Source organism: Triticum urartu, chromosome 3, assembly GCF_003073215.2.
Source record: "Triticum urartu cultivar G1812 chromosome 3, Tu2.1, whole genome shotgun sequence".
NCBI lineage: Eukaryota > Viridiplantae > Streptophyta > Magnoliopsida > Poales > Poaceae > Triticum > Triticum urartu.
The window spans coordinates 635,832,476-635,860,282 of NC_053024.1; the positions used below are offsets into that span (position 1 = coordinate 635,832,476).

A 27,807-nucleotide genomic window follows, 5' to 3' on the forward strand; every position below is an offset into this window, starting at 1 on the left:
GAATCACGACTCAACAACAGAAAGGTCGGTACAGGATGGGGGTGGGCTCGGTCCTAACATCTGAGGGGTCTCTATGCAACATAACAATTATGTCTTTTTTTCACATGACATATAATCATACACACAGTTAGTTCGATGGCTCTAGGTAAACAGGGCTTTTTGTGTTTTAATGAGAACTTAATACTCCATGGATTAACTAAAGGACTACATAAAAGGGTATTTGTCCTAACTAGTGCAAATTAAAGAGGAATTTGCTGGCAATCGACAATTCGAGCTCTTGCACATGCCGTCGTCAACAACTAGTGTCTATTGTTTTTGTTGTTGTTGTTGTTGTTGCACAACGGTGATAGGCGAAAAAGAAGACAAAGGAAGATGAGTCATGCATGGTCATTGATCGTCATAGGCTGCACCCCGCATGATAAATAAAAGGGACCTTGTATATGACAGATTTAAGGGCGTGATGCAAGGGGTTCCACGCGATTGGGCTAGCCCACTAGGCGAAGCAAGTAGAGTTTTGTAGCACGACATAAAAATCCCAAAAAAGAAGCAAGTTCCAAGGATTCGAACTCAAGACCTCGCACAATTCAATGCATGCTGCTAGTCACTAGAACTAATGTCTATTTATAATTGATTGAAAGTGTGAAATATTAGAGAACACACTGCAGCATCGAGATTTGGAAGTTTTTTGAAAAACTTCTTGAAAATTGTGTTTTAAGTGCCGAAAATTTGTTGGAAGTGCAAACAATTTTGAAATTTCCAAAATATTCTTTGACATATGTGAATATTTTTTTGTGATTTCTAGTTTTTTTAATTTCAAAACTATTTTAAAAAACATGGACAATTTCTGAACAATGTGAAGAAACTCTGAAATCCCGATAGATTTTGAAAATTCCCAAGAAATTAACACAAACAATTTCTTGAAACACCATTTTTTTAATGAAACAGTTTTTGAAATTCCAAACAAAATTTGAAAGCACGAATATTTTACAAAGTCGCGTATTTTTTAATTGTGAACTTCTTTATGAAATCATGATTTTATACAAAATTGTGGAAATTAAAAAATACAAAAGTAAAATAAAAATAAGTAGAGAAAAAGAAAATGTAAAACTAGAAAAAGAAAATCCAGAAAAAGGCCGTTAAAGAAAAAGCAGTACGGGACTGGTTGAGATCGTGCACTACGGTACGCTAAAATGGACCGGGCAACCCCAAAGCGCTCGCCTGACGCCAGTGATATGTATCGCTCGTAGCACTCGCCTACAGCACATGTGGAGCAGGTGGCCCATTTAGTGGACGCCAACGGTTTTAGAATTCTCGAACCTTCCCTGCGGTTTTAGAATGGTTCCAGAAGGCTTATTTTCCTTTTCTCCTTTTTTGCTTCTTCTTTTATTTTTCCTTTTTTCTTTTGGTATTTTAGTTTTCAAATTAGTTTTTTTTATTTTTATTCCAAAAATTTACAAATTTCAAACCTCCAAATTTTACAATAATATTGGGAAATTCAGAAATAGTTAAGTTTTTCCAAATATGCAGATATTTTCCAAATTCGTGAACAATTTTTCAAATTCATTCATGAACATTTTTCAAATTAATGAAAAAAGTTATTGAATTATACTTAAAAAATTTGAATACTTTTAAAATTCATGAAACACAAATCACTGAAAAAAATTCATGGAATTTTTTAAATTCCAAAACATTGTACTGAAATATGCGAACAGTTTTCAAATTCATGAACTTTTAAAAATACGCAAACATATTTCAAATTCAAGAGTATATTTAAAATCAATGAACTTTTTTTAAATAAGCGAGTATTTTTTTAATACATGAACGTTTTTAAAATTTGTCAATTTTTTAAAATTCATGAACTTTTTCGAATACAGGAGCATTTTTCAAATGCATGAATTTTTTCATTGATATTTCTAAATTGTTGGAGTACATAGAAATTAAAAATCACAGGAAATTCGTACTTAAAGTAGCACATGTATGTTTTTTTGTGAGGCTTTTTAGGGGGTAAAAAACTTTTCTTCAAGTTACGTAGTATTCGGAATACAATAATATCGGGTGTGACAAGTAGACAGACATAGCGGCCATGCTCTAAAGAATTAGCAGGCCTTGTAAGATCATGTGCTTCGCTGGCTCCCTCTTCTCATGCACTGTGGATAGCCCGCCGAGACCCTCCTTCACTCTTATGTCTTGAATAATCACCGAACTAGCACCTCTGCAATCCTCCGACAAACGATTGGCTGTCAAAATAGAACTAGTAATTGCCTGCACTTTTTGGAGGTATAAGTCTGCTGCTATGTGCCATATCTTGTAGGGTTTCCAGCTCGATCAAGCTTCTGAGCACCATCGTGGATGCACCAAGGTAATTGCCCTCCTCTTTTGTGCAAACTGCAGCAAAAGCTCCCTTCTCCTGGTTCCTTGCGACATACTCCCTTCGTTCGGAATTACTTGTCGTAGAAATGGATGTATCTAGACGTATTTTAGTTTTAGATACATCCATATTCGAAACAAGTAATTCCGAACGAAGAGAGTACGCATCAACACTAATTATTGCAAACCTCTGAGGCGGTGGAATCCACCTTTTGGTACTAGTACTTCTCATCATTGACACACCATAGTTGCTTGGTATTTCATGCTTGCTTTTATGCGGAGCGATTAAACGCTGCTTTCTGCGCCCTGGGCCTAGCCCATTTATCGGATCCTGTGAGCGATCACTGCTTCAGGCCTAGCGAAGCGAAGTTATCGACGCGAGCGAATGAGCGATGGGAGCATGCTTTTCTCTTAAAGCCATAATCCGGAACGGAGTTGTACTAAATTAGTGACACTTAATATGAAACCGAGGCAGTACATAGCACCCCCCGACAATGAGTTGCGGCAGTGCCTTGAAAATTCTGCACTTCCCTGTCGAATGCTTGTTATTCCCTCCGTTCCTAAATACTCCCTCCGTTCGGAAATACTTGTCGAGAAAATGTATAAAAATAGATGTATCTAAAACTAAAATACGTCTAGATACGTCCATTCCTCCGACAAGTATTTCCGGACGGAGGGAGTACTATTTGTCTTTCTAGAAATTTCAACAAATGACTACATACAGAACAAAATAAATGAATCTACATTCTAAAATATGTCTATATATATCCGTATGTGATAGTTTATTTAAAATCTCTAAAAAAACAAATATTTAGGAACGGACGGAGTATTATGTGGGCTGAAAAACATGTGTGTCTTTGGTAGGCCGAAGGCTGAAGAGGAAAGGAAAACTATGCTTTCCACTAGGCTGAATATGTGGGCTGCGGCCCTGTGCAGGTGTTGCATCGGCTGTACAGGCCCGGGGCCGGCCCATGAGGGTTTCATTGTTGGTGGAGGCGTCTAAGGTCTTCTATGCATCTTTCTACACATACTGAAATATATTGTATCCCCCTAAAAAAAGTACAATATTTAGTACTAGTATTGTGTAAAGAATGCGCATTATCTTTGTATGTCAAAAGAAAAATATCGGCTCTATATCCTTTTTTGTGACACGTGCATATAGATTTCCATGGATATTGGATAGAGACGATATTAATTCCTCATCAACCTTTCCCAAAAATGGCTACTCGCCCTCCCGGGACACGTGCGTGAACACGGCACCCGAGGCATGAAGCGCCGATCACAGCATCTCGATCCTTCTCCAGTCTCACATTCTCACACTATATATCCACGCGAGGCGTCCACCTGCGAAGCACCAACCAAGCCAAGCTTGCATACTATCGTAGCGTGCAAACCCCCCGCCGCGCCAATCCACCACCTCGATCGCCGTCGGCCGGCCCCCCAGATCCAGCGCGAATGGCCACTCTCGTGTTCGACGCGGCGGTCCTCAGCCGGAAGGACGACATCCCGCCGCAGTTCGTCTGGCCAGCCGACGAGGCCCCGTCCGTCCACGGCGTGGAGGAGATCGCCGTCCCGGTCGTCCACATCGCCGGGTTCCTGGCGGGCGACGGCGCTGCCACTGGCGGCCTCCGTGACCTGGCCGCCGCGTGCGAGAAGCACGGGTTCTTCCAGGTCGTGAACCACGGCGTGGACCCGGCGCTGCTCGCCAAGGCGTACCGGTGCTGCGACGCCTTCTACGCGCTGCCGCTCGCCGAGAAGCAGCGCGCGCAGCGCCGCCTCGGCGAGAACCACGGGTACGCCGGCAGCTTCGTGGGGCGGTTCGGCAGCAAGCTCCCCTGGAAGGAGACCATGTCCTTCAACTGCTCCGCCGCGCCGGAGGGCGCCCGCAAGGTCGTCGACTACTTCGTCGCCGTCCTCGGCGAGGAGTACCGTGACATGGGGTACGTGCCCACTTACGTCACTCTCTCTCTCTTTCTAGCTAAATCCATGCGTAATTGCGTACACTAGACATAGCCGCTATTGCTTTCCAAACCAATCCATGCATATACGTTATTACTACTTTCTTAGTGATGTATACAAGAGGACGATCGTGCCCTGATTTTTCATTCGACAAGGCCAAACTTGTCTTACAAGTACCCATAACGACAAGGAATCTTGAAGTAGAAGCAGTGTAGAGCCGCATCCGAGCTAGCAGAAGATAGCCCTAGAAAAAGCTCAGCAAAGGTCTACATTTTTACGAACGATATTTGGCATGTAGTCAAACCATAGGGGTGCATGCATATTTATGCTTGGAAATGCATGCATGCATGCAGAGAGGTGTGGCAGGAGTACTGCGACGAGATGACGCGCCTGGCGCTGGACGTCACGGACGTCCTGGCGGCGTGCCTGGGCCTCGGCCGCGGCGCGCTGCGGGGCTTCTTCGCCGGCGACGCCTCCCTGATGCGGCTGAACCACTCCCCGCCGTGCCAGCAGCCGCACCTGACGCTGGGCACGGGCCCGCACCACGACCCGACGTCGCTGACGCTGCTCCACCAGGACGACGTCGGCGGGCTGGAGGTGTTCACCGGCGGCGCGTGGCGCGCCGTGCGGCCCCGGGGCGACGCCTTCGTCGTCAACATCGGCGACACCTTCTCCGCGCTCACCAACGGGCGCCACATCAGCTGCCTCCACCGCGCCGTCGTCAACAGCAGCCTGGCCCGCAGGTCGCTCACCTTCTTCCTCAACCCGCAGCTGGACCGCCCCGTTGCGCCGCCGGCCGAGCTGCTCGCCATCGACGGCCGCCCGCGCGCGTACCCGGACTTCACTTGGCGTGAGTTCCTCGAGTTCACGCAGAAGCACTACCGCTCTGACTGGAGGACCCTGGATGCCTTCGCCGCGTGGATCAATCAGGGCCGCAAAGGATAGACGGGAAACCGGCCAGAAAAGGAAGCAGGTGAAATCTAATAAAGATACCATCTAAAATGGAGCAGAGACAATTTGGATGGATGTGGATTTTGATTGAATGTAAAAGAACCGGATGTCTTGTTTTTTATATAATGATGAGACATGATGTGAATTTAGAGATTTTAATATTGATCCTTGGCACAATTCTTCCTTCTCTTTTTTTAGAAGAACAGAGAGGCTCCTCCGCGGTTCCATTAACCAGAATGAAACCATATAGCGTTTATTTTGTTCGAAAAATCTACTGAAAACTAAGGTTCACCATTCGGACTAAAAACAGAGAAATTACAACCCTGCTCGACAGGAGCCAAAGGACAAATGAAAGCACACCGGAGGCAACATAGACGCCTGTCAACCAATGATCACACCACATGACTCGCTCGCTCCCCTCCTCTTGAGTGGTGGTGCCAGGGTCGCCTGGGGTGACCAGCATATTGTGAGGGTGGACACGGGGCTGTTCACCATGGTATTGCCGTCGGTGTTACGCTTCTTGGCCGGAGAAGAGAAACCGCCGTCTTCAGAGATCTTGAGGTTGTCCCAGCATACCCCAGTATCCAGTCCAGGGTTCTTCTTCAGCCACATGATATCATTAGGGGTTGTTGGAATAGCTTTGCCAGCGCACTCAAGAACTCTTCCACGCGGGCTTTGCTTGTTTCTGGAAACATAATCACCCATGACTTGAGCATCCTGTGTATCAGTCTCCATACCTGATTGATAGATGTTCACATGGTGTTATTAAAAATCATAGAGTTCCTATATTTCCATAAACACCAAAGGACAGCAGAACTAACTGCGTTCAAAACTAAATTCTTTTTATTAGAGATCCAGAGTCGGGCCACAGCTTCAAAGTTTGCACCCAAGTTTTTCTGGAAAAAGAGATTGACAAACGACCATATATTTTTAGCTACAATACAGTCAAAAAATAAATGATGGTTTGTTTCTTGCTCCACACAGAAGACACAATCAAGTGATTTGATTATATGCCTTTTCCTAAGGTTGTCTCTTGTCATCAGTTTGTTTTGGGAAAACAACCAAAGGAAGACATGAATCTTCGGGGGCACCGCCAGTTTCCAAACCGCTGGCAAAAACAGGGGTTGCACCCCTCTAAAGTTAATCACGTGGTACAAAGAGCTAGAGGAGTAGACACCCTTATTCTCAAGTTGCCAGATCAGGGCATCAGAATCACCATCAAAAGTGATTTCTTCGGCAATCTCCAATAGTTGGTACCATAGATCCATCAACTTACTATCAAAGTTTCTCCTAAAGGTCAACTTCAGTATTTCACCATCCTAGACATCTCTGACACTCTTGTTTTGCTCATTACAAATTATATAGATGTGCCGGAATTGTACTGCTAGGGGGGAGGTGCCAAACCAAGTATCTTCCCAAAATCTAATCTTGTCTCCTGTCCCTATTTTCCATCTATACCCAAATTTCAAAGTTTGTATAATGGATTTCACCCCTTTCCAGAACCTAGAGGTATTGATGGAGGTGCTAGGGGCAAAGACATTAGTTTTGCCTCTCATATATTTCTGGTCTATCATCATCTTCCAGGGCTTACCATCACCCTCATAGTATCTTCTAACCCAAGATCCTAAGAGGCAGATGTTGACCTCATGAAGATTTGGGATGCCAAGCCCCCCAAATTCTTTCTTCATACGGACCATCTTCCAATTAGCTAGGTGCAATTTCCTGTGCCCCTCAAAATCATTCCATAGACAATTTGCCATTTGGGCATTAATAAGCTCAATTGCCCATTTAGGAAATATAAAGAAAGAAAGCAAGTACACAGGAATACTAGCTAAACATGCTTGGATGAGGATTATTCTCCCCCTGTAAGAAAGAAGCTTCCCTCTCCATCCAGCAATCCTTTTCATGATCTTGTCAATAAGTGGTTTAATATCTTCTCTCCTAAGTTTATCGTAGTGCAAAGGGATCCCAAGGTATTTAATGGGGAAGGAACCTATAGTACATTCTAGTATCTCTAGGAACCCTCCCACCTCAGCTGCATCCATGTGAACTGGAATGAGTTCATTTTTACTATAGTTTATTCTCATTCCAGAGATCATCTCAAAACTGGAGAGAACCATCTTCAGGTTTCTGGTATGTTCTAGATTTTTATCTAAGAATAAGATGGTATCATCAGCATATTAGAGACATATTATCCCCCAGGGCAAATCTCAGCACATAACCCTTGTATCAACTGATGATTTGTTGCTTTCATTAACATCCTAGTTAAAATACCAACTACTAAGTTGAATAGCAGGGGGGAATGGGGTCCCCCTGCCTTAACCCTTTCCCTGTAAGGAAAAAAATCACTCTCAGTGTTGTTAAGCTTAACACCCACTGATCCACCCCTAGTTACTTGAAGGATCCAATGGACCCATTTCTCTCCAAATCCTCTCTCCCTAAGCAGCTCTTCAAGGAATTCCAAGTCTACTTTGTCAAAAGCTTTTTCATAGTCTAGCTTAAGTACTAGGCCTTGCCTTTTAGTAGAGTGGATGGAGTGCAGAATCTCATGAGCTGTGACCACACTTTCCAAGATATATCTACCCTTTAGGAAGGCTGATTGGTTACTAGCAATGAGCCTTTGTAGGATCATGGATAGTCTATTTGTGAGGACCTTGGTGAAGATCTTGAAACTACAATTTAACAAACTAATGGGCCTAAATTTTTTCATGCTGGAAGCATCAACTTCTTTGGGGATCAAAGTCAGCATAGCAAAGTTAAGTATATGAATAGCCAGCTCCCCCTGATGAAAAACTTCAAACATGGCTATTAGGTCTTTTTTGATCAGCTCCCAAAAATGCTGATAAAAAAAGAAGGGAATACCATCTGGGCCAGGGGCACCATCTGCATATGATTCAAAGACAACCTTCTTGATTTCCTCTTCTAGGAAGGGGGCCTCAAGGGCTTCATTTTCAGTAGGGTTAACTTTCTCTTCCTTAGAGAAAAAGGTTGGGTCTAACTGAATCCTACCCCTATCCTCTTTCTTGAAGAGATCTTTATAGAAGTTGATAGCAATCCCAAGCAGTTCCTTCGTGTTAGTGAATGGCCCAAGGGGGCCATCCAAGGAGTGGATAGTTGTTTTCATCTTCCTTTGGTTTGCCACTGCATGGAAATACTCAGTATTCCTATCACCTTCTTTAATGTCCCTATCCCTAGATCTCTGCTTTGCTTTGATCTCCTCTTGGAGCCAGATTTTCTGGAGCTCACCATGTGTGAATTTGAGCCTAGCTGCCTCAGAGTCAGAGAGCACTAAAGTTTTAGATTTGATGTCTAGCTTGTCATACTCCTCTAAAAGGATTTTTCTTATATCTCCTAAGTTGGGCCTCTTCATTAGAGCTCCAACCTTTGGTCACTCTCCTAAGCTTTCTCATCTTCTCTTGCCAACTGTCTAAAGGGTTGGCCTTAAGGATGGGTTCATTCCATATCTTGGAAACTAGCTTGGAGAAATACTCTCTAAGCAACCACCATTTTTCCATCCTATAACTACTACTCTTAGGGTTTGCCCAATCCCTGATTCCCAGATGATGGGTGCATGATCACTGCCACATCTAGGGAGAGCCATGCAGGAGGCTAGTGGAAATTTTTTGTCAAGCTCAGTATTACAGAAGAGTCTATCTATTGTGGACATGATCAGGTCAGCCTGGTTGTTAGCCCAGGTGAATTTTCTAGTAGATAGCTTAATCTCCAACAGACTCCAAATTTCTATCCAAGCATTAAAGTTGTCACACCACCTATGGTTGACAACACCATTGCTTTTTTCTCTAGCATACCTAACTAGATTGAAATCCCCCAATCAGGGTGGGGTGTGGATTCTCTATGAACAGGGAGTGAAGCTCAGAGATAAATGCTTCCTTCCCTTCCTCATAGGGAGATCCATAAACAGTGACAATTCTAAAGGTTACATCTTTATTTTCCAGCTTAAGGACACAACTAACTGAAAAATCAAGATGATACCATGAAATGATCTCAAAAAGGTCAGCATCCACACCCATCAGGATGCCCCCAGCAGAGCCTTTAGATGGGAGGTGGTGCCAGAAGAAGTTCCTGCTTCCTACCAAGGATTTAAGGTAGGAATCAGATAATTCTTCTTTTTTGGTTTCTTGGAAGCCAATGACAGATGCTTGTATCTTCCTAATTGTATCAACTACAAGGGTTTTCCTCCCTGGAGCAGAGATACCCCTAACATTCCAAAAATAGCATTCATTGGAGAACTTTTGTCCTGGGGTGCTTGCCCCGTTTGTGATTACATACTAGGTTCCACACTCCAACAGAGTCAAAACTACTATTGTGCTACACCCCATCCTCTATAATACTTTTGGGGGGGGTGGTGAAACCTGAGTCAGGATCATACTTTTCGGTTTTTTGGTTTCTTCCTTCTCTTTTCTGCAACCATACGAAAAAATGGTAATTTTTGCCTTGTTCCGGGCCTCTGGTACCATAACTTTTAGACCATGCAAACAGAGATATAATATACTCTCTCAGTTTCAAAATGTAGTGCGTATAGTTTTTTTAAGTCAAACTTTTATAAATTTTGATCAAATTTATTGAGAAAACTATTTATATTTATAATATCAAATACATAAAATATAAAACTAGTCTTACGATGAATCAGTTGGACTCTGGAATCATCCAAATCATGATATTGATCATCGCCTATTAATTGGACATATCAACACAGATGGAAGACACCAGAAGCTGAAGCTATATAGTAACAATTAAGGCCTTCTACTATTGTAGAACACAAAGTCTTGATATAAAGTTAATCCAATGGACTAAATGCAGAGCTCCCAAGCGTGCATATGCCTAGACAAACCTCATCCTTCATTCACATTATGGGTTCTCGAGTTGCATGAAAATGATGCGCAATGCGATACATGAGACTAGAAAAAAAATATGAGTTTCATATTAATTTCATATAAACATGGTTGATGAATTAGATAAACCTGCGACGGTAATGTTAATACTGAGGCTTAGGCAACCCTAGCCGATTGTTGGGCTTGGCATATCTCTCTCTCGGTTGGACTTTTTTTCCTACTTTACGCTACAACTTTGAACCCTTGACATGTATCATCCAAGGTTGTAATGATGACCCTAGCCACTTGCATTCCAACTATAGAGAACTACTGTATTGAATTAAGTTGTATTTGTGCATATTGTCCATGATCAAGTGAACATTATGAGTAAACACAAGGGCATCCCAATTTATGTAAGACAAGTTTACTCATAACGGATATCGGGAAGAAGTTAGGAAACACACAACAACTCCTGCAAGGAGGTAATGCCTCAAAAGACACCTAAGACGTCGATGATGATGGTTTAAAGATGGCAAGAATATGCCACGCGGTGGCTACCAACAGGAAATCCTACCAGCGAAAGCATGACAAGCTACAACTACTTACGACAAAGAGAGATCTACAAAAGCATCATGCTTCAAACATCCCTTGTTATGGCCGAAGCAAAAACAACGTCTCCAAGAAGGATACAACACTCATACAACACAATTTTCTTTTCCAGTCTTGTAAATGATTTATCAATCATCTAAGAAAAAAGGCCCCCGCGTCGCTCCTTTCCCCAGGGCGACACGGGCGGCGGCGGCGATGCCCCAGCCAACTAGCTTCCCTCCTCCTCCTCCCTCTCGCCGTCGCCGGAAGCCTCCGGCGGGCGAAGCCCGCGCGGAGCCGCCGCCGGCGGGATCTCGTCTCGGTGGCGCTCTCGTGAGCCGGGGTACTCGCGATGGCGGGCGACAGTGGACGGTTGGCGGGAGCTCGAGTCCGGCGTTGTTGTTGCTGGTGGAGGCAGCGCCTGGGCGTGGAGGTGGCGCAGAGGTCGGCGGGTGAGGCGCGCGTAGGGCGACGCTGCGCGGCTGCATCTGGGAGATCGCAGATCTGGCGGTTTCGGGCCAGCGGCCTCGATTCACGTGGCTACTTCGTGTCCGCGGGATCCGGCGGGGTGGTCGCGTCGGGAGTCCAGGTGTGGCTGTGCAGAGGGCGAGGGGGGGCTTTGAGCTGCGTGGATCTGGTGTTTGGGGGCGCGGCTCAGAGGCCCAGGGCGGCGCAGTGAGATGGCGTCGTGGTGGTGGCTGATCTACCGGCTCCAGCGGGTGCGTGTGACAGCGGTCAGGATCTGTGGCAAGGATGCCGGGGCAGCGGTGATACGTCTCCAACGTATCTATAATTTTTGATTGCTCCATGCTATTATATTATCTATTTTGGGTGTTAATGGGCTTTATTTTACACTTTTATATTATTTTTGGGACTAGCCTACTAACCGGAGGCCCAGCCCAAATTATTGTTTTTGCCTATTTTAGGGTTTCGAAGAAAAGGAATATCAAACAGAGTTCAAACGGAATGAAACCTTCGGGAACGTGATTTTCTCAACAAACGTGATCCAGGAGACTTGGAGTGGGCGTCAAGAAACGATCGAGGAGGGCATGAGGCAGGGGGGCGCCTACCCCCCTGGGCGCGCCCTCCACCCTCGTGGGCCCCTCGTTGCTCCACCGACGTACTTCTTCCTCCTATATATATCCACGTACCCCCCAAACATCCAAGAGCACCACAAAAACCTAATTTCACTGCCGCAACCTTCTATACCCGAGAGATCCCATCTCGGGGCCTTTTCCGGAGCTCCGCCGGAGGGGGCATTGATCACGAAGGGCCTCTACATCAACTCCATGGCATCTCCGGTGATGTGTGAGTAGTTTACTTCAGACCTACGGGTCCATATTTATTAGCTAGATGGCTTCTTCTCTCTCTTTGGATCTCAATACAAAGTTCTCCTCGATTCTCTTGGAGATCTATTCGATGTAATCTTCTTTTGTGGTGTGTTTGTCGAGATCCGATGAATTGTGGGTTTATGATCCAGTTTATCTATGAACAATATTTGAATCTCCTCTGAATTCTTTTATGTATGATTGGTTTATCTTTGCAAGTCTCTTCGAATTATCAGTTTGGTTTGGCCTACTAGATTGATCTTTCTTGCAATGGGAGAAGTGCTTAGCTTTGGGTTCAATTTTGCGGTGCTCAATCCTAGTGACAGAAAGGGAAACGACACGTATTTTTGCCATCAAGGATAAAAAGATGTGGTTTATATCATATTGCATGAGTTTATCCCTCTACATCATGTCATCTTACTTAAAGCATTAATCTGTTCTTATGAACTTAATACTCTAGATGCATGATGGATAGCGGTCGATGTGTGGAGTAATAGTAGTAGATGCAGAATGTGTCACGGACGTGATGCCTATATACATTATCATACCTAGATATTCTCATAACTATGCTCAATTCTATCAATTGCTCGACAGTAATTCGTTTACCCACTGTAATACTTATGCTCTTGAGAGAAGCCACTAGTGAAACCTATGGCCCCGGGGTCTATCTTCCAACACTTAGTTATTTCCTTTGCCGTTTATTTTACTGTGCATCTTTATTTCTCTTTATCATAAAAATACCAAAAATATTATCTTATCATATCTATCAGATCTCACTCTCGTAAGTGACCGTGAAGGGATTGACAACCCCTTTATCGCGTTGGTTGCGAGGTTCTTATTTGTTTGTGTAGGTGTGTGGGACTCGAGCGTGATCTCCTACTGGATTGATTTGTTATCGAAAACTGAGGGAAATACTTACGCTACTTTGCTGCATCACTCTTTCCCCTTCAAGGGAAAGCCAACGCAGTGCTCAAGAGGTAGCAAGAAGGATTTCTGGCGCCATTGCCGGGGAGATTCGCGCCAAGTCAAGTCAAGATTTGACTCCTAACAACGAGCCATTTTTGGCACCGTTGCGGAGTCTACATACAAGTCAAGACATACCAAGTACCCATCACAAACCCTTATCCCTCGCATTACATTATTTGCCATTTGCCTCTCATTTTCCTCTCCCCCACTTCACCCTTGCCGTTTTATTCGCCCTCTCTTTTCCGTTTGTCGCTTTCTTGCTTGCCTTGTCATTATGGCTAGTCCTCTATCTTCTCCGTTGTCTCCCGAGAATGAAGTTCTTAATTTTAAGCAAATGGAGGGAGAAAATCTAAATGACGCTTGGTATAGAATTTGCAATGCTCAAAATAGATCTACCAGGAAGCAATCTACTTCAGTTCTTCTTTGCAATTTTTATGTAGGAGCTACTCCTTGGTATAAATATATTCTTGATACCATTACCAGAGGGAATTTCTTGGGTAGCCATACTTTTGATTCTTATAATGCTATGATATATTTGTTTGGCTCACCACCTCTTTTGGTAAATGGAACTATGTTAACTTTGGAACATGTGATGCAAAGGCTTGAAATTATTGAGAATAAAGTTGCTACTGTAGAGTTGATTGAGAATTTGGATAAAAAGATCCACAACAAAATTACCCAATATGGATCTAAGGTGGGAGTTACTCTGAAAAGTTTTAAGGAAAAAGAACCCATAGTTAATGAAAGAATAGATCAAGATTCTACTAGAATCAATAAACTTGAGGGAATTATCACCAACTTGGGGTCCGCTTTTTCTTCCATTAAAAATACTCCAAATCCTCCTACCAAAATTTCCAAGCTCGTTTATGTTCCTAAAAATAAGGGTAAATCCTCTAGTAAGGAAACTGCGGATTTAAAATCAATAAGTGTTCATCCCAATCTTTTTGCTATCATTAAGGAACCGTTTGCTACAAATGATTTTCTTGATTTCGTGCCTAGGAGTTTGATAATTAATAAAAAGAAAGAAATTCCTAAGAGTTATAGGTGTCTTATTGAAGAATTACCTACCAAATATGGCAATACATACATCTATCTTCGCTTTTATGCCTAGCTAGGGGCGTTAAACGATAGCGCTTGTTGGGAGGCAATCCAATTTTATTTTTATTCCTTGCTTTTTGCTCCTGTTTAGTAATAAATAATTTATCTAGCCTCTTTTTTGGTTGAGTTTTATGTGTTTAATTAGTGTTTGTGCCAAGTAGAACTGTTGGGAAGACTTGGGGAAAGTCTTTTTGATCTTGCTGTAAAAAACAGAAACTTTAGCGCTCACGAGAATTGCTGCCATTTTTATTTGGTAAGTGTTATTTAGTTAAAAAATTGAAGATGATTAATAGATAAATTCCTCACATCCAGCAATTTATTTAGAATTTTTGGGGTTCCAGAAGTTGCGTTAGCTACAGATTACTACATACTGTTCTGTTTTTGGCAGATTCTGTTTTTCTTGTGTTGCTTGCTTATTTTGATGAATCTATGGCTAGTAAAAGAGTTTATAAACCATAGAGAAGTTTGAATGCAGTAGGTTTAACACCAATATAAATAAAGAATGATTTCATTACAGTACCTTGAAGTGGTGATTAATAGATATTTTGAGTTTTGTGTTGTGAAGTTTTCAAGTTTTGGGTAAAAGTTTTGATGGATTATGGAACAACGTGTGGCAAGAGCCTAAGCTTGGGGATGCCCATGGCACCCCAAGGTAAAATTCAAGGACACCAAAAAGCCTAAGCTTGGGGATGCCCCGGAAGGCATCCCCTCTTTTGTCTTCGTCTATTGGTAACTTTACTTGGAGCTATATTTTTATTCACCACATGATATGTGTTTTGCTTGGAGCGTCTTGTATGATTTGAGTATTTTCTTTTTAGTTTACCACAATCATCCTTTATGTACACACCTTTTGATAGAGACTCACATGATTTGAAATTTATTAGAATACTCTATGTGCTTCACTTATATCTTTTGAGCTATATAGTTTTTGCTCTAGTGCTTCACTTATATCTTTTAGAGCACGATGGTGGATTTGTTTTATAGAAACTATTGTTCTCTCATGCTTCACTTATATTATTTTAAGAGTCCTTTAGAACAACATGGAAATTTGCTATAATATAAAAACTTTCATAGAAGTGCATTGAATACTATGAGAAGTTTGATACTTGATAACTGTTTTCAGATATGGAGATGGTGATATTAGAGTCATGCTAGTTGAGTAGTTGTGAATATGAGAAATATTTGTGTTGAAGTTTGTGATTCCCGTAGCATGCACGTATGGTGAACCGTTATGTGATGAAGTCGGAGCATATGATTTATTTATTGGTTGCCTTCCTTATGAGTGGCGGTCGGGGACGAGCGATGGTCTTTTCCTACCAACCTATCCCCCTAGGAGCATGCGCGTAATACTTTCTTTCGATAACTAATAGATTTTTGCAATACGTATGTGAGTTCTTTATGACTAATGTTGAGTCCATGGATTATACGCACTCTCACCCTTCCACCATAGCTAGCCTCTCTAATATCGCGCAACATTCGCCGGTACCTTAAACCCACCATATACCTTCCCCAAAACAGCCACCATACCTACCTATTATGGCATTTCCATAGCCATTCCGAGATATATTGCCATGCAACTTTCCACCGTTCCGTTATTATGACACGCTTCATCATTGTCATATTGCTTGCGTGATCATGTAGTTGACATCATATTTGTGGCAAAGCCACCGTTCATAATTCTTCATACATGTCACTCATGCATCATTGCACATCTCGATACACCGCCGGAGGCATTCACATAGAGTCATATTTTGGATTGCTCCGTGCAATTATATTATCTATTTTGGATGTTAATGGGCTTTATTTTACACTTTTATATCATTTTTGGGACTAACCTACTAACCAGAGGCCCAGCCCAAATTGCTGTTTTTTGGCCTATTTTAGGGTTTCAAAGAAAAGGAATATCAAACGGAGTCCAAATGGAATGAAACCTTCGGGAACGTGATTTTCTCAACAAACGTGATTTAGGAGACTTGGAGAAGATCGAGGAGGGCACGAGGCAGGAGGGGGCGCCTACCCCCTAGGCGCGCCCTCCACCCTCGTGGGCCCTGTCGTGGATCTAAGACTGACAATAGAATGGGGGGTATGTATGAGGAGGCAAGATCCTAGCTATGGCGAAGTTGTACACACGAGTTTTACGAGTTCAGTCCCTTCGCGGAGGAAGTAATAGCCCTACGTCTCGGTGCCAGGAGGCGGTCGACTGGATTATGTATGTGTGTTTACAGGGGGTGCGAACCCTTGTGCCAGTGGAGGGGGTGGCTTATATAGAGTGCGCCTAGACCCCAGCCAGCCCATGTTACAAGGGTTTTAAGGTACATTAAGAGGGGGGCATTACTGGTAATGCTAGCAATTAAGTGACATAAATGCCTATTAAGTCTATGAAGTAAACGTCCGACCGTTGTCGTGCAGAGTGACTTTAGATCTTCTGTCCGTCGAGTGATAATTGTCGTGATCGAGTGAATTTGAGTCTTCCGAGTGGAATGCCTCGTAGTCGAGTGGATGATGCTATCCCTCGAATGCTTTTGGTTTTAGGATGGTGTCCTAGGGGAGGGTGTCTAGGTCAGGCCTATGACCCTACCCTAGGTACATAACTCCATCATTAGCCCCCGAATGGTTCAGGGTTTGAGTGGAGACGGAGTTGAGAACACCTCCGATTCAATTTTCGCGCTCGGAAGCGCCGAGCAATGATGACTTCAACTTCTTTTTCAGTCGCCTTGATCCATTCTTGGTTCTGCCGAGTGAACTTCTACTACTATGCTTCAAGTGCTGATATGGGAAAAATCTTCCGTCTGACAGGTTGCTGATACGTCTCCAACGTATCTATAATTTTTGATTGCTCCATGCTATATTATCTACTGTTTTGGATGTTTATGGGCTTTAGTATACACTTTTATATCATTTTTGGGACTAACCTATTAACCCAGAGCCTAGTGCCAATTTCTGTTTTTACCTTGTTTCAGAATATCGCAGAAAAGGAAAACCAAACGGAGTCCAATTGACCTGAAACTTCACGGAACTTATTTTTGGATCAGAAGAAGCCCAGAAGACTTGGAGTGCACGTCAGGGGATCTACGAGGAGTCCACGAGGCAGGGGGGCGTGCCCACCCCCTGGGCGCGCCCTCCACCCTCGTGGCCCCCCTGACGTACTTCTTCCGCCTATATATCTCCATATACCCTAAAACTATCGGGGAGCACAATAGATGGGGAGTTCCGCCGCCACAAGCCTCCTTAGCCACCAAAAGCTAAATCTAGACCCGTTCTGGCACCCTGCCGGAGGGGGAATCCCTCTCCGGTGGCCATCTTCATCATCCCGATGCTCTCCATTACGAGGAGAGAGTAGTTCTCCCTCGGGGCTGAGGGTATGTACCAGTAGCTATGTGTCTGATCTCTCTCTCTCTCTCTCTCTCATGTTCTTGATTTGGCACGATCTTGATGTATCGCGAGCTTTGCTATTATAGTTGGATCTTATGTTTCTTCTCCCCCTCTACTCTCTTGTAATGGATTGAGTTTTCCCTTTGAAGTTATCTTATCGGATTGAGTCTTTAAATATTTGAGAACACCTGATGTATGTCTTGCCGTGCGTATCTGTGGTGACAATGGGATATCACGTGATTCACTTGATGTATGTTTTGGTGACCAACTTGCGGGTTCCACCCATGAACCTATGCGTAGGGGTTGGCACACGTTTTCGTCGTGATTCTCCGGTAGAACTTTGGGGCACTCTTTGAGGTTCTATGTGTTGTTTGAATAGATGAATCTGAGATTGTGTGATGCATATCATATAATCATACCCACGGATACTTGAGGTGAAATTGGAGTATCTAGGTGACATTAGGGTCTTGGTTGATTTGTGTCTTAAGGTGTTATTCTAGTATGAACTCTAGGGTTGTTTGTGACACTTATAGGAATAGCCCAACAGATTGATTGGAAAGAATAACTTTGAGGTGGTTTCATACCCTACCATAATCTCTTCATTTGTTCTCCGCTATTAGTGACTTTGGAGTGACTCTTTGTTGCATGTTGAGGGATAGTTATGTGATCCAATTATGTTAGTATTGTTGAGGGAACTTGCATTAGCGAAAGTATGAACCCTAGGCCTTGTTTCAACGCATTGCAATACCGTTTACGCTCACTTTTACCATTAGTTACCTTGCTGTTTTTATATTTTCATATTACAAAAACTATTATCTACTATCCATATACCACTTGTATCACCATCTCTTCGCCGAACTAGTGCACCTATACATTTTACCATTGTATTGGGTGTGTTGGGGACACAAGAGACTCTTTGTTATTTGGTTGTAGGGTTGCTCGAGAGAGACCATATTCATCCTACGCCTCCTACGGATTAATAAACCTTAGGTCATCCACTTGAGGGAAATTTGCTACTGTCCTACAAACCTCTGCACTTGGAGGCCCAACAACGTCTACAAGAAGAAGGTTGTGTACTAGACATCAAGCTCTTTTCTGGCGCCGTTGCCGGGGAGGTGAGTGCTTGAAGGTATATCTTTAGATCTTGCAATCGAGTCTTTTAGTTTCTTGTTTTATCACTAGTTTAGTTTATAAAAGAAAACTATAAAAAATGGAATTGGGTTTGTCTCATACGCTTCACCTTTTTAATATCTTTCGTGAGTATGATGGAAAGGATAATTGTGCTCAAGTGCTAGAATAAGAAATCTATAAAATGTTTGGCACTAAATATTTGAATGATGAGCATGATTGCAATGTAGTTAAAATGAATTCCTTGAATATCTATGATGCTAATGATATGCAAAGCCACAAGCTTGGGGAAGCTAAGTTTGATGAAGATGATATTTTTTGTCCCCCAAGTTTTGATGAGCAAATTTATTATAATGAAAGCATGCCTCCTATCTATGATGATTATTGTGATGGCATGTATGCTTTAAAGAATAATGATGAAACTTGTTATCTTGATTTCAATTTTCAATCCCATGATAGTTACTTTGTTGAGTTTGCTCCCCTATTATTCATGAGAAGAATTTTGCTTGTGTGGAGAGAAATAAAATTTCTATGCTTGAAGATCATGAAAAGAATGCTTTAGGTGCTGGTTATATTGTTGAATTCATTCATGATTCTACTGAAAATTATTATGAGGGAGGAATATATGCTTGTAGGAATTGCAATAATATCAAGTTTCCTCCCTATGTGCTTAAAGTTTTGAAGTTATGCTTGTTTTGCCCTCCTATGCTAGTTGATTATTGTTCCCACAAGTTGTTTGCTCACAAAATACCTATGCATAGGAAGTGGGTTAGGCTTAAATGTGCTAGTCATATTCTTCATGATGCTCTCTTTATGTTTCAATTCTTATCCTTTATGTGAGCATCATTGTCATTATCATGCCTAGCTAGGGGCGTTAAACGATAGCGCTTGTTGGGAGGCAACCCAATTTTATTTTAGTTCCTTGATTTTTGTTCCTATTTAGTAATAAATAATTCATCTATCCTCTTTTTAGATGTGGTTTTATGCTTTTAATTAGTGTTTGTGCCAAGTAGAACCTTTGGGAAGACTTGGGGAAAGTCTTGTTGATCATGCTGTAAAAAACAGAAACTTTAGCGCTCAGAAGAATTGCTGCCATTTTTATTTGTGAAGTGCTATTTAGTTAATTCTTTTTGCATATGATTAAAAGATAAATTCCTCAGGTCCAGAAATTTATTTGAGAATTTTATGAGTTCCATAAGTATACTTTTGATCCAGATTACTACAGACTGTTCTGTTTTTGACAGATTCTGTTTTTCATGTGTTGTTTACTTATTTTGATGATTCTGTGGCTAGTAAAATAGTTTATAAACCATAGAAAATTTGGAATACAGTAGGTTTAACACCAATATAAATAAATAATGAGTTCATTACAGTACCTTGAAGTGGTGATTTATTTTCTTATACTAACGGAGCTTATGAGTTTTCTGTTAAGTTTTGTGTTGTGAAGTTTTCAAGTTTTGGGTAAGGATTCGATGGACTATGGAATAAGGAGTGGCAAGAGCCTAAGCTTGGGGATTCCCAAGGCACCCCAAGGTAATATTCAAGGATAGCCAAGAGCCTAAGCTTGGGGATGCCCCGGAAGGCATCCCCTCTTTCGTCTTCGTTCATCGGTGACTTTACTTGGAGCTATATTTTTATTCACCACATGATATGTGTTTTGCTTGGAGCGTCAATTTATTTTGTTAAGATTTGCTTGCTGTTATTTAGAACAATTTTTTGCATCTTTTATTTCAATAAAAGTGGCATTGATAGCCTTTACTATGCCTATGTTAAAACTCCATATGTTGCTGTTTGAAAACAGAAAGTTTACCGTTGTTGCAATAATTCCCTAGAAAGGTCAGAATGTGATAAAATGTTGAAACCTTTTGCATATTAAGCTCTGATAAATTTACTACAGTGGGAATTTTATTTCATAATTTTTGGAGCTAGGGTAGTATGGATGTTGCTGCATTCTTTACAGACTGTCCTGTTTAGGCAGATTGCTGTTATATTTGCATTGTTTGCATATGTTTGCTTCTTTAATGATTCTATTTGAGGATAGGACTATTAAATATGCAGAGGAATTTAGTATGCAATGTTGAATAATAATTTTAGTGATTCGCTACAGTAGAGTATGATAAGGTTTTTGCAATGGTTTATACTAACTTATCTCACGAGTCCTTGTTGAGTTTTGTGTGGATGAAGCTTTTGAGATTTAGGGAGACCGTGATATGAGAGGAATTAAGGAGACACAAAAGCTCAAGATTGGGGATTTCCAAGGCATCCCAAGATAATATTTCAATAAGTCTCAAGCATCTAAGCTTGGGTATGCCCCGATTAGCATCCCACCTTTCTTCTTCAACAACTATCGGTTAGTTTCGGTTGATCCTAAGTTTTTTCTTCTTCACATGATGTTTGCTATTCTTAGATGTCATTTTATTTTGTTTTGCTTTATGTTTGAATAAAGTATCAAGATCTGAAATTATTAAATGTTAGAGAGTCTTCACATAGTTGCATAATTATTCGACTACTCATTGATCTTCACTGATATCTTTCGGAGTAGTTTGTCATTTGCTCTAGTGCTTCACTTATATCTTTTTAGAGCACGGTGGTGGTATTATAGAAATAGATGAACTCTCATACTTCACTTATATTATTTTGAGAGTCTTTTAGAACAGCATGGTAGTTTGTTTTGGTTATGAATTTAGTCCTAATATGATGGGCATCCAAGAGGGATATAATAAAAACTTTCATATATAGTGCATTGAATACTATGAGAAGTTTGATACTTGATGATTGTTTTGAGATATGAGGATGGTAATATTAGAGTCATGCTAGTTGAGTAGTTGTGAATTTGAGAAATACTTGTGTTGAAGTTTGTGATTCCCGTAGCATGCACGTATGGTGAACCGTTATGTGATGAAGTCGGAGCATGATTTATTTATTGATTGTCCTCCTTATGAGTGGCGGTCGGGGACGAGCGATGGTCTTTTCCTACCAATCTATCCCCCTAGGAGCATGCGCGTAGTACTTTGTTTCGATAACTAATAGATTTTTGCAATAAGTATGTGAGTTCTTTATGACTAATGTTGAGTCCATGGATTATACGCACTCTCATCCTTCCACCATTGATAGCCTCTCTAATATCGTGCACTTTTCGCCGGTATCATAAACCCACCATATACCTTCCTCAAAACAGCCACCATACCTACCTATTATGGCATTTCCATAGCCATTCTGAGATATATTGCCATGCAACTTTCCACCATTCCGGTTATTATGACACGCTCCATCATTGTCATATTGCTTTGCATGATCATGTAGTTGACATCGTATTTGTGGCAAAGCCACCATTCATAATTCTTTCATACATGTCACTCATGAGTCATTGCACATCCCGGTACACTGCCGGAGGCATTCATATAGTCATATTTTGTTCTAAGAATCAAGTTGTAATTCTTGAGTTGTAAGTAGATAAAAGTGTGATGACCATCATTATTAGAGCATTGTCCCAATGAGGAAAGGATGATGGAGACTATGATTCCCCCACAAGTCGGGATGAGACTCTGGATGAAAATAAATAAATAAATAAAAGAGGCCAAAGAAGCCCAAATAAAAAAAAGAGGCCAGAAAAAAGAGAAGGCCCAAATAAAAATAAAAATAATAAAAATGAGAGAAAAAGAGAGAAGGGGCAATGCTACTATCCTTTTACCACACTTGTGCTTCAAAGTAGCACCATGATCTTCATGATAGAGAGTCTCCTATGTTGTCACTTTCATATACTAGTAAGAATCTTTCATTATAGAACTTGGCTTGTATATTCCAATGATGGGCTTCCTCAAAATTCCCTAGGTCTTCGTGAGCAAGCAAGTTGGATGCACACCCACTAGTTTCTTTTGTTGAGCTTTCATACACTTATAGCTCTAGTGCATCCGTTGCATGGCAATCCCTACTCACTCACATTGATATCTATTGATGGGCATATCCATAGCCCGTTGATACGCCTAGTTGATGTGAGACTATCTTCTCCCCTTTGTCTTCTCCACAACCACCATTCTATTCCACCTATAGTGCTATGTCCATGGCTCACGCTCATGTATTGCGTGAAGACTGAAAAAGTTGAGAACATCAAAAGTATGAAACAATTGCTTGGCTTGTCCTCGGGGTTGTGCATGATTTAAATATTTTGTGTGGTGAAGATGGAGCATAGCCAGACTATATGATTTTGTAGGAATAGCTTTCTTTGTCCATGTTATTTTGAGAAGACATGATTACTTGGTTAGTATGCTTGAAGTGTTATTATTTTTATGTCAACATGAACTTTTGTCTTGAATCTTATGGATCTGAATATTCATGCCACAATTAAGAAGAATTACATTGAAATTATGCCAAGTAGCACTTCGCATCAAAAATTCTGTTTTTATCATTTACCTACTCGAGGACGAGCAGGAATTAAGCTTGGGGATGCTGATACGTCTCCAACGTATCTATAATTTTTGATTGCTCCATGCTATATTATCTACTGTTTTGGATGTTTATGGGCTTTGTTATACACTTTTATATCATTTTAGGGACTAACCTATTAACCCAGAGCCTAGTGCCAGTTTCTGTTTTTACCTTGTTTTAGAATATCGCAGAAAAGGAAAACCAAACGGAGTCCAATTGACCTGAAAGTCCACGGAACTTATTTTTGGATCAGAAGAAGCCCAGAAGACTTGGAGTGCATGTCAGGGGATCTACGAGGAGGCCACGAGGCAGGGGCGCGCCCGCCCCTGGGCGCGCCCTCCACCCTCGTGGGCCCCTCGTGCCCCCCTGATGTACTTCTTCCGCCTATATATCTCCATATACCCTAAAACTATCGGGGAGCACAATAGATGGGGAGTTCCGCCGCCAGAAGCCTCCGTAGCCACCGAAAGCTAAATCTAGACCCGTTCCGGCACCCTGCCGGAGGAGGAATCCCTCTCCGGTGGCCATCTTCATCATCCCGGTGCTCTCCATGACCAGGAGGGAGTAGTTCTCCCTCGGGGCTGAGGGTATGTACCAGTAGCTATGTGTTTGATCTCTCTCTCTCTCTCTCGTGTTCCTGATTTGGCACGATCTTGATGTATCGCGAGCTTTGCTATTATAGTTGGATCTTATGTTTCTTCTCCCCCTCTACTCTCTTGTAATAGATTGAGTTCTCCCTTTGAAGTTATCTTATCGGATTGAGTCTTTAAAGATTTGAGAACACTTGATGTATGTCTTGCCATGCATATCTGTGGTGACAATGGGATATCACGTGATTCACTTGATGTATGTTTTGGTGACCAACTTGCGGGTTCCGCCCATGAACCTATGCATAGGGGTTGGCACACGTTTTCGTTGTGATTCTCCGGTAGAACTTTGGGGCACTCTTTGAGGTCCTTTGTGTTGGTTGAATAGATGAATCTGAGATTGTGTGATGCATATCGTATAATCATACCCACGGATACTTGAGATGACATTGGAGTATCTAGGTGACATTAGGGTTTTGGTTGATTTGTGTCTTAAGGTGTTATTCTAGTACGAACTCTAGGGCTGTTTGTGACACTTATAGGAATAGCCCAACGGATTGATTGGAAAGAATAACTCTGAGGTGGTTTCGTACCCTACCATAATCTCTTCATTTGTTCTCCGCTATTAGTGACTTTGGAGTGACTCTTTGTTGCATGTTGAGGAATAGTTATGTGATCCAATTATGTTAGTATTGTTGAGGGAACTTGCACTAGCGAAAGTATGAACCCTAGGCCTTGTTTCAATGCATTGCAATACCGTTTACGCTCACTTTTACCATTAGTTACCTTCCTGTTTTTATATTTTCAGATTACAAAAACTATTATCTACTATCCATATACCACTTGTATCACCATCTCTTCGCCGAACTAGTGCACCTGTACAATTTACCATTGTATTGGGTGTGTTGGGGACACAACAGACTCTTTGTTATTTGGTTGCATGGTTGCTTGAGAGAGACCATATTCATCCTACGCCTCCTACGGATTGATAAACCTTAGGTCATCCACTTGAGGGAAATCTGCTACTGTCCTACAAACCTCTGCACTTGGAGGCCCAACAACGTCTACAAGAAGAAGGTTGTGTAGTAGACATCAGTTGCTTTGCTGCTCACGGATATTGTGGGATTCGAATTTCAGGAAGCGTGCGGGGCGGAGGAGGCCGCAGTAATCGGGTTGGATTAGGCAGGGCCGCCTCGACCGATGCGCCACCTTTTTCGCCACGTATCGCGCGCGCGACTGTTGCGGGATTTGATAGGATCGCCCGGACCCACAGGTCAGCCACTCGGAAACGACCTCGTATAAGGTGCCGGATTGGGGTTTTTTTGCATGGTGCGTTCCCATTCTTCCTCTTTCTCCCCCGCTTTCTCCACCACATCCACCTCTGCTCCTGGCGCCACCGCTCTATTCGAGCTCCGCCTGCTGCAATGGGGAAGGAGAAGACGATGGCCTTGGAGCGCGTGAAGAAGATGACGGCGAAGGCGAAGGGGAAGAAGTCCAGTCAGGGCGGATCTTCGTAGAGGTCCGGCCTGTCGGGCGGCTAGATCCAGGGCGATTGGATTCGGTCGACAATTCGTCAGGACGACATCGGCGATCTGGTCGAGGGGGGACTGGTCTCCCACGAATCGGCGCGGCTCCCGGAGGGTGAGACCGAATCGCATCCGCAGGAGGGTGAGTGCGTTCTCCTCGCCACCTATGTTGACCGCGGGTTTTCTCTGCCTCCCCATCCTTTTTTCGAGGCTTCTTGAACTTCTTTGGAGCACAACTCCACCACTTTTCCCCCAACACCATCGTGTACCTCGCTGCCTTCGTGTCCATGTGCGAGAATTTCTTGGGCTGTAGACCACACCGGGGTCTCTTCAAGCACATTTTCACGTGTCGTTCTCAGTCGATCAAGAAGGCCAACCCGAGTGATGAGAGGATGCACGTGGTCCAGATGTGTGGGGGTCTTGGGATTCAAATGAGAGGTAAAAGCACTTTCCCAGCCATGATCCTTCCTGAGTCAGTTCGAGGGTGGCAGTCGACCTGGTTCTATTGCAAAGACCAGCCGACTCCAGGTCAGTCGACCGGACTTCCCCCTTCTCCATGGCTCGAGTCGAGAAGCCCTCCGCCTTGAAAGTGACCCCGGAGGAGAAAGCGGAGGTGAAGGTGCTGGTCGAGCGGGTGCTCCAACTCGTCCGTGATGGCGTGACTGGCATGGATCTATTGGAGGTCTTCCTTAAGCGACGCATTCAGCCGCTTCAAGCTCACGACCATCCGATGTGGATGGATTCAGGCATTGAGGATTCCACTCGGATCCACCCAGAAGAGGTCGACGAGGATACGGTTGAGGGGTATCACTGGCAACAAAGATAACCCTAGGGGGTCTAGGAGAGTCCCTCCACTCGACAACTCGCGCCAACCAGACAAGGTCCAACTCTAAACTGTCGAGTGTTCTCTTGATTTATCATGTAACTGCTGGTTGTCAACCGACTGATTTTTGCTTTGCTTGTTGTCTTTCAGGCCCTTACTTAGATGTACTCGATGCCCAACGGGGAGCAGGAGCAGGATCCGGAGGGGGAGGCGAGCGGAGGCGAGAGCGGCGAGTGGCACTTTGATGAAGAGGAGGACGAGGAGAGTGACGACTCGAGTGATGAAGAAGAGGTCGACTCACCTCCCCATTGGGAAAAGCGATCCAAGCACGCTCACGACCCGGCAAGCATCCATGACAAAGCGACCGCGCCGACTGGGCAGTCATCGAAGCGCCCTCGGACGTCTTCTCAAGTGCCGACTGTGAGGGCACCGAAGCAACCGAAAGTTGCACCATCTCCAGCGCTGACTAATAAGGCACCGAAACAACCGAAAGCTGCGTCGTCAAAACCACCGAAGGCCTTGCCCAAGATCAAAGTGGACATTCCTACTGTTTCTGGGTAATAGTCAGACCTGATTTCTTGGTTTAGTACGAGTCGAGTTTTGGTCGACCCACCGTGATAGACATGACCAACTGAATCTTGAAATTTGCAGCGCTGCTACCTCCGGGACTTCCACCCACAAGTATGAAGATGAAGAAATGGAAGGTGCAGTCACTTCCAACCCAGGTACAACTCTCGTAATCCTGTCTTCAGTTACTCGGCCGTTTTATCGGTCGATTAAATTCTGGCGATTGATCTGGGGTCAACTATATCTCAGTGACTGATCTTTTTGCAGCTCCTCCCAATGTCATTGAACTTCCAGACGACGACGAGGACGTGCCACCGAGGCCTAGGAGGAACAAGAAGGCATCAGCTAGCAAGACATCCCAATCGGTGCTGGCGGCAGAGTCAGCGATTCAACATCCTGAAGATGTGACTCGGGCTTCTGTTACTTTTGTTGATCTAGTATCGAGTGAACGCCCCACATCGTCGACTGTACCAGTGCTTGCTTCACCCATCCAGCTTCATGCCTCGGAACTTCAAGCTGCTGCGTCTGCATCGTCAGTCCCATTCTTCACCACTCATCACATCCTAGAAAGCCAGGCAGATGCCGCTGCAGAAGCCATTCGCCAAGCTGGCAATATGATAGAGCAAGTGAAGGTGGTGCACGAAAATAGTCAGGCTGCTTACGATGCCAGCGCGGCCCTTCGAGCTAATGTCCAGGTAAGTTGGCTTCCGACTGAACTTGTTCTGTTAGGATATTCTACCTGAAAACCTTTCTCCGTGCAATTTCTTGTTATCCTGCACTTCGCATCTGTGCACCCAGTGGGTGTTTGACATCTTTGTTGTTTTCACTCTTCCACTCGGTCTGGGCGGACCATGTCGAGCGGAATCTGAACTAGTGGGGGCACGCTAAGTGCACCCATTGGGTGTAGTACCCGAGAGCGCAGTCGACTGCTGGCAGTCGGTTGGGGTCTAAGTATGTCTTTTTCTTTCTTTTCTTTTCCTTCCACTCAGTTTGGGCGGACCATGTCGAGTGGAAACTGAATTAGTGGGGGCACGATAAGTGCACCCACTAGGTGTAGTCCCCGAGACTACTGTAGAATGTTTGATTCCGTAGTAGTCTTTAAAGTTTTATTCACTCGGAAGCAAACGATCTTTGATCTTGTCCATTGACATATCTTTTACTGATTTTAGAAATCCTATGCACTTATCTCCAAGTTCGTTGAATTTGAGGAAAAGCAGAGACAACTTATCCTTGACTTGGAGCTGGCCCATCAGAACTTGAAAAAAGCTAAAGATGAAGTGGCTGGTACGG

General features: G+C 43.2%; 1 protein-coding gene across 1 annotated transcript; it reads left to right on the forward strand.

Moving 5' to 3' along the window:
• Positions 1 to 3,693: 3,693 nt before the first annotated feature.
• LOC125548929 (gibberellin 20 oxidase 3-like) lies at positions 3,694 to 5,444 on the forward strand. Its single transcript, XM_048712445.1, has 2 exons — positions 3,694 to 4,307; positions 4,680 to 5,444. The coding sequence occupies exons 1-2, from the start codon at positions 3,823 to 3,825 to the stop codon at positions 5,269 to 5,271; spliced, it is 1,077 nt and encodes a 358-aa protein (XP_048568402.1). The 5' UTR covers positions 3,694 to 3,822; the 3' UTR covers positions 5,272 to 5,444.
• Positions 5,445 to 27,807: the final 22,363 nt, after the last annotated feature.

Bases quoted from the DNA above. Each gene is read 5' to 3' on its own strand.
- LOC125548929 (XM_048712445.1), top strand. From the start codon at position 3,823: ATGGCCACTCTCGTGTTCGACGCGGCGGTCCTCAGCCGGAAGGACGAC. The intron at 4,308-4,679 runs GTACGTGCCCAC...GCATGCATGCAG, and splicing joins GAGGAGTACCGTGACATGGG to AGAGGTGTGGCAGGAGTACT.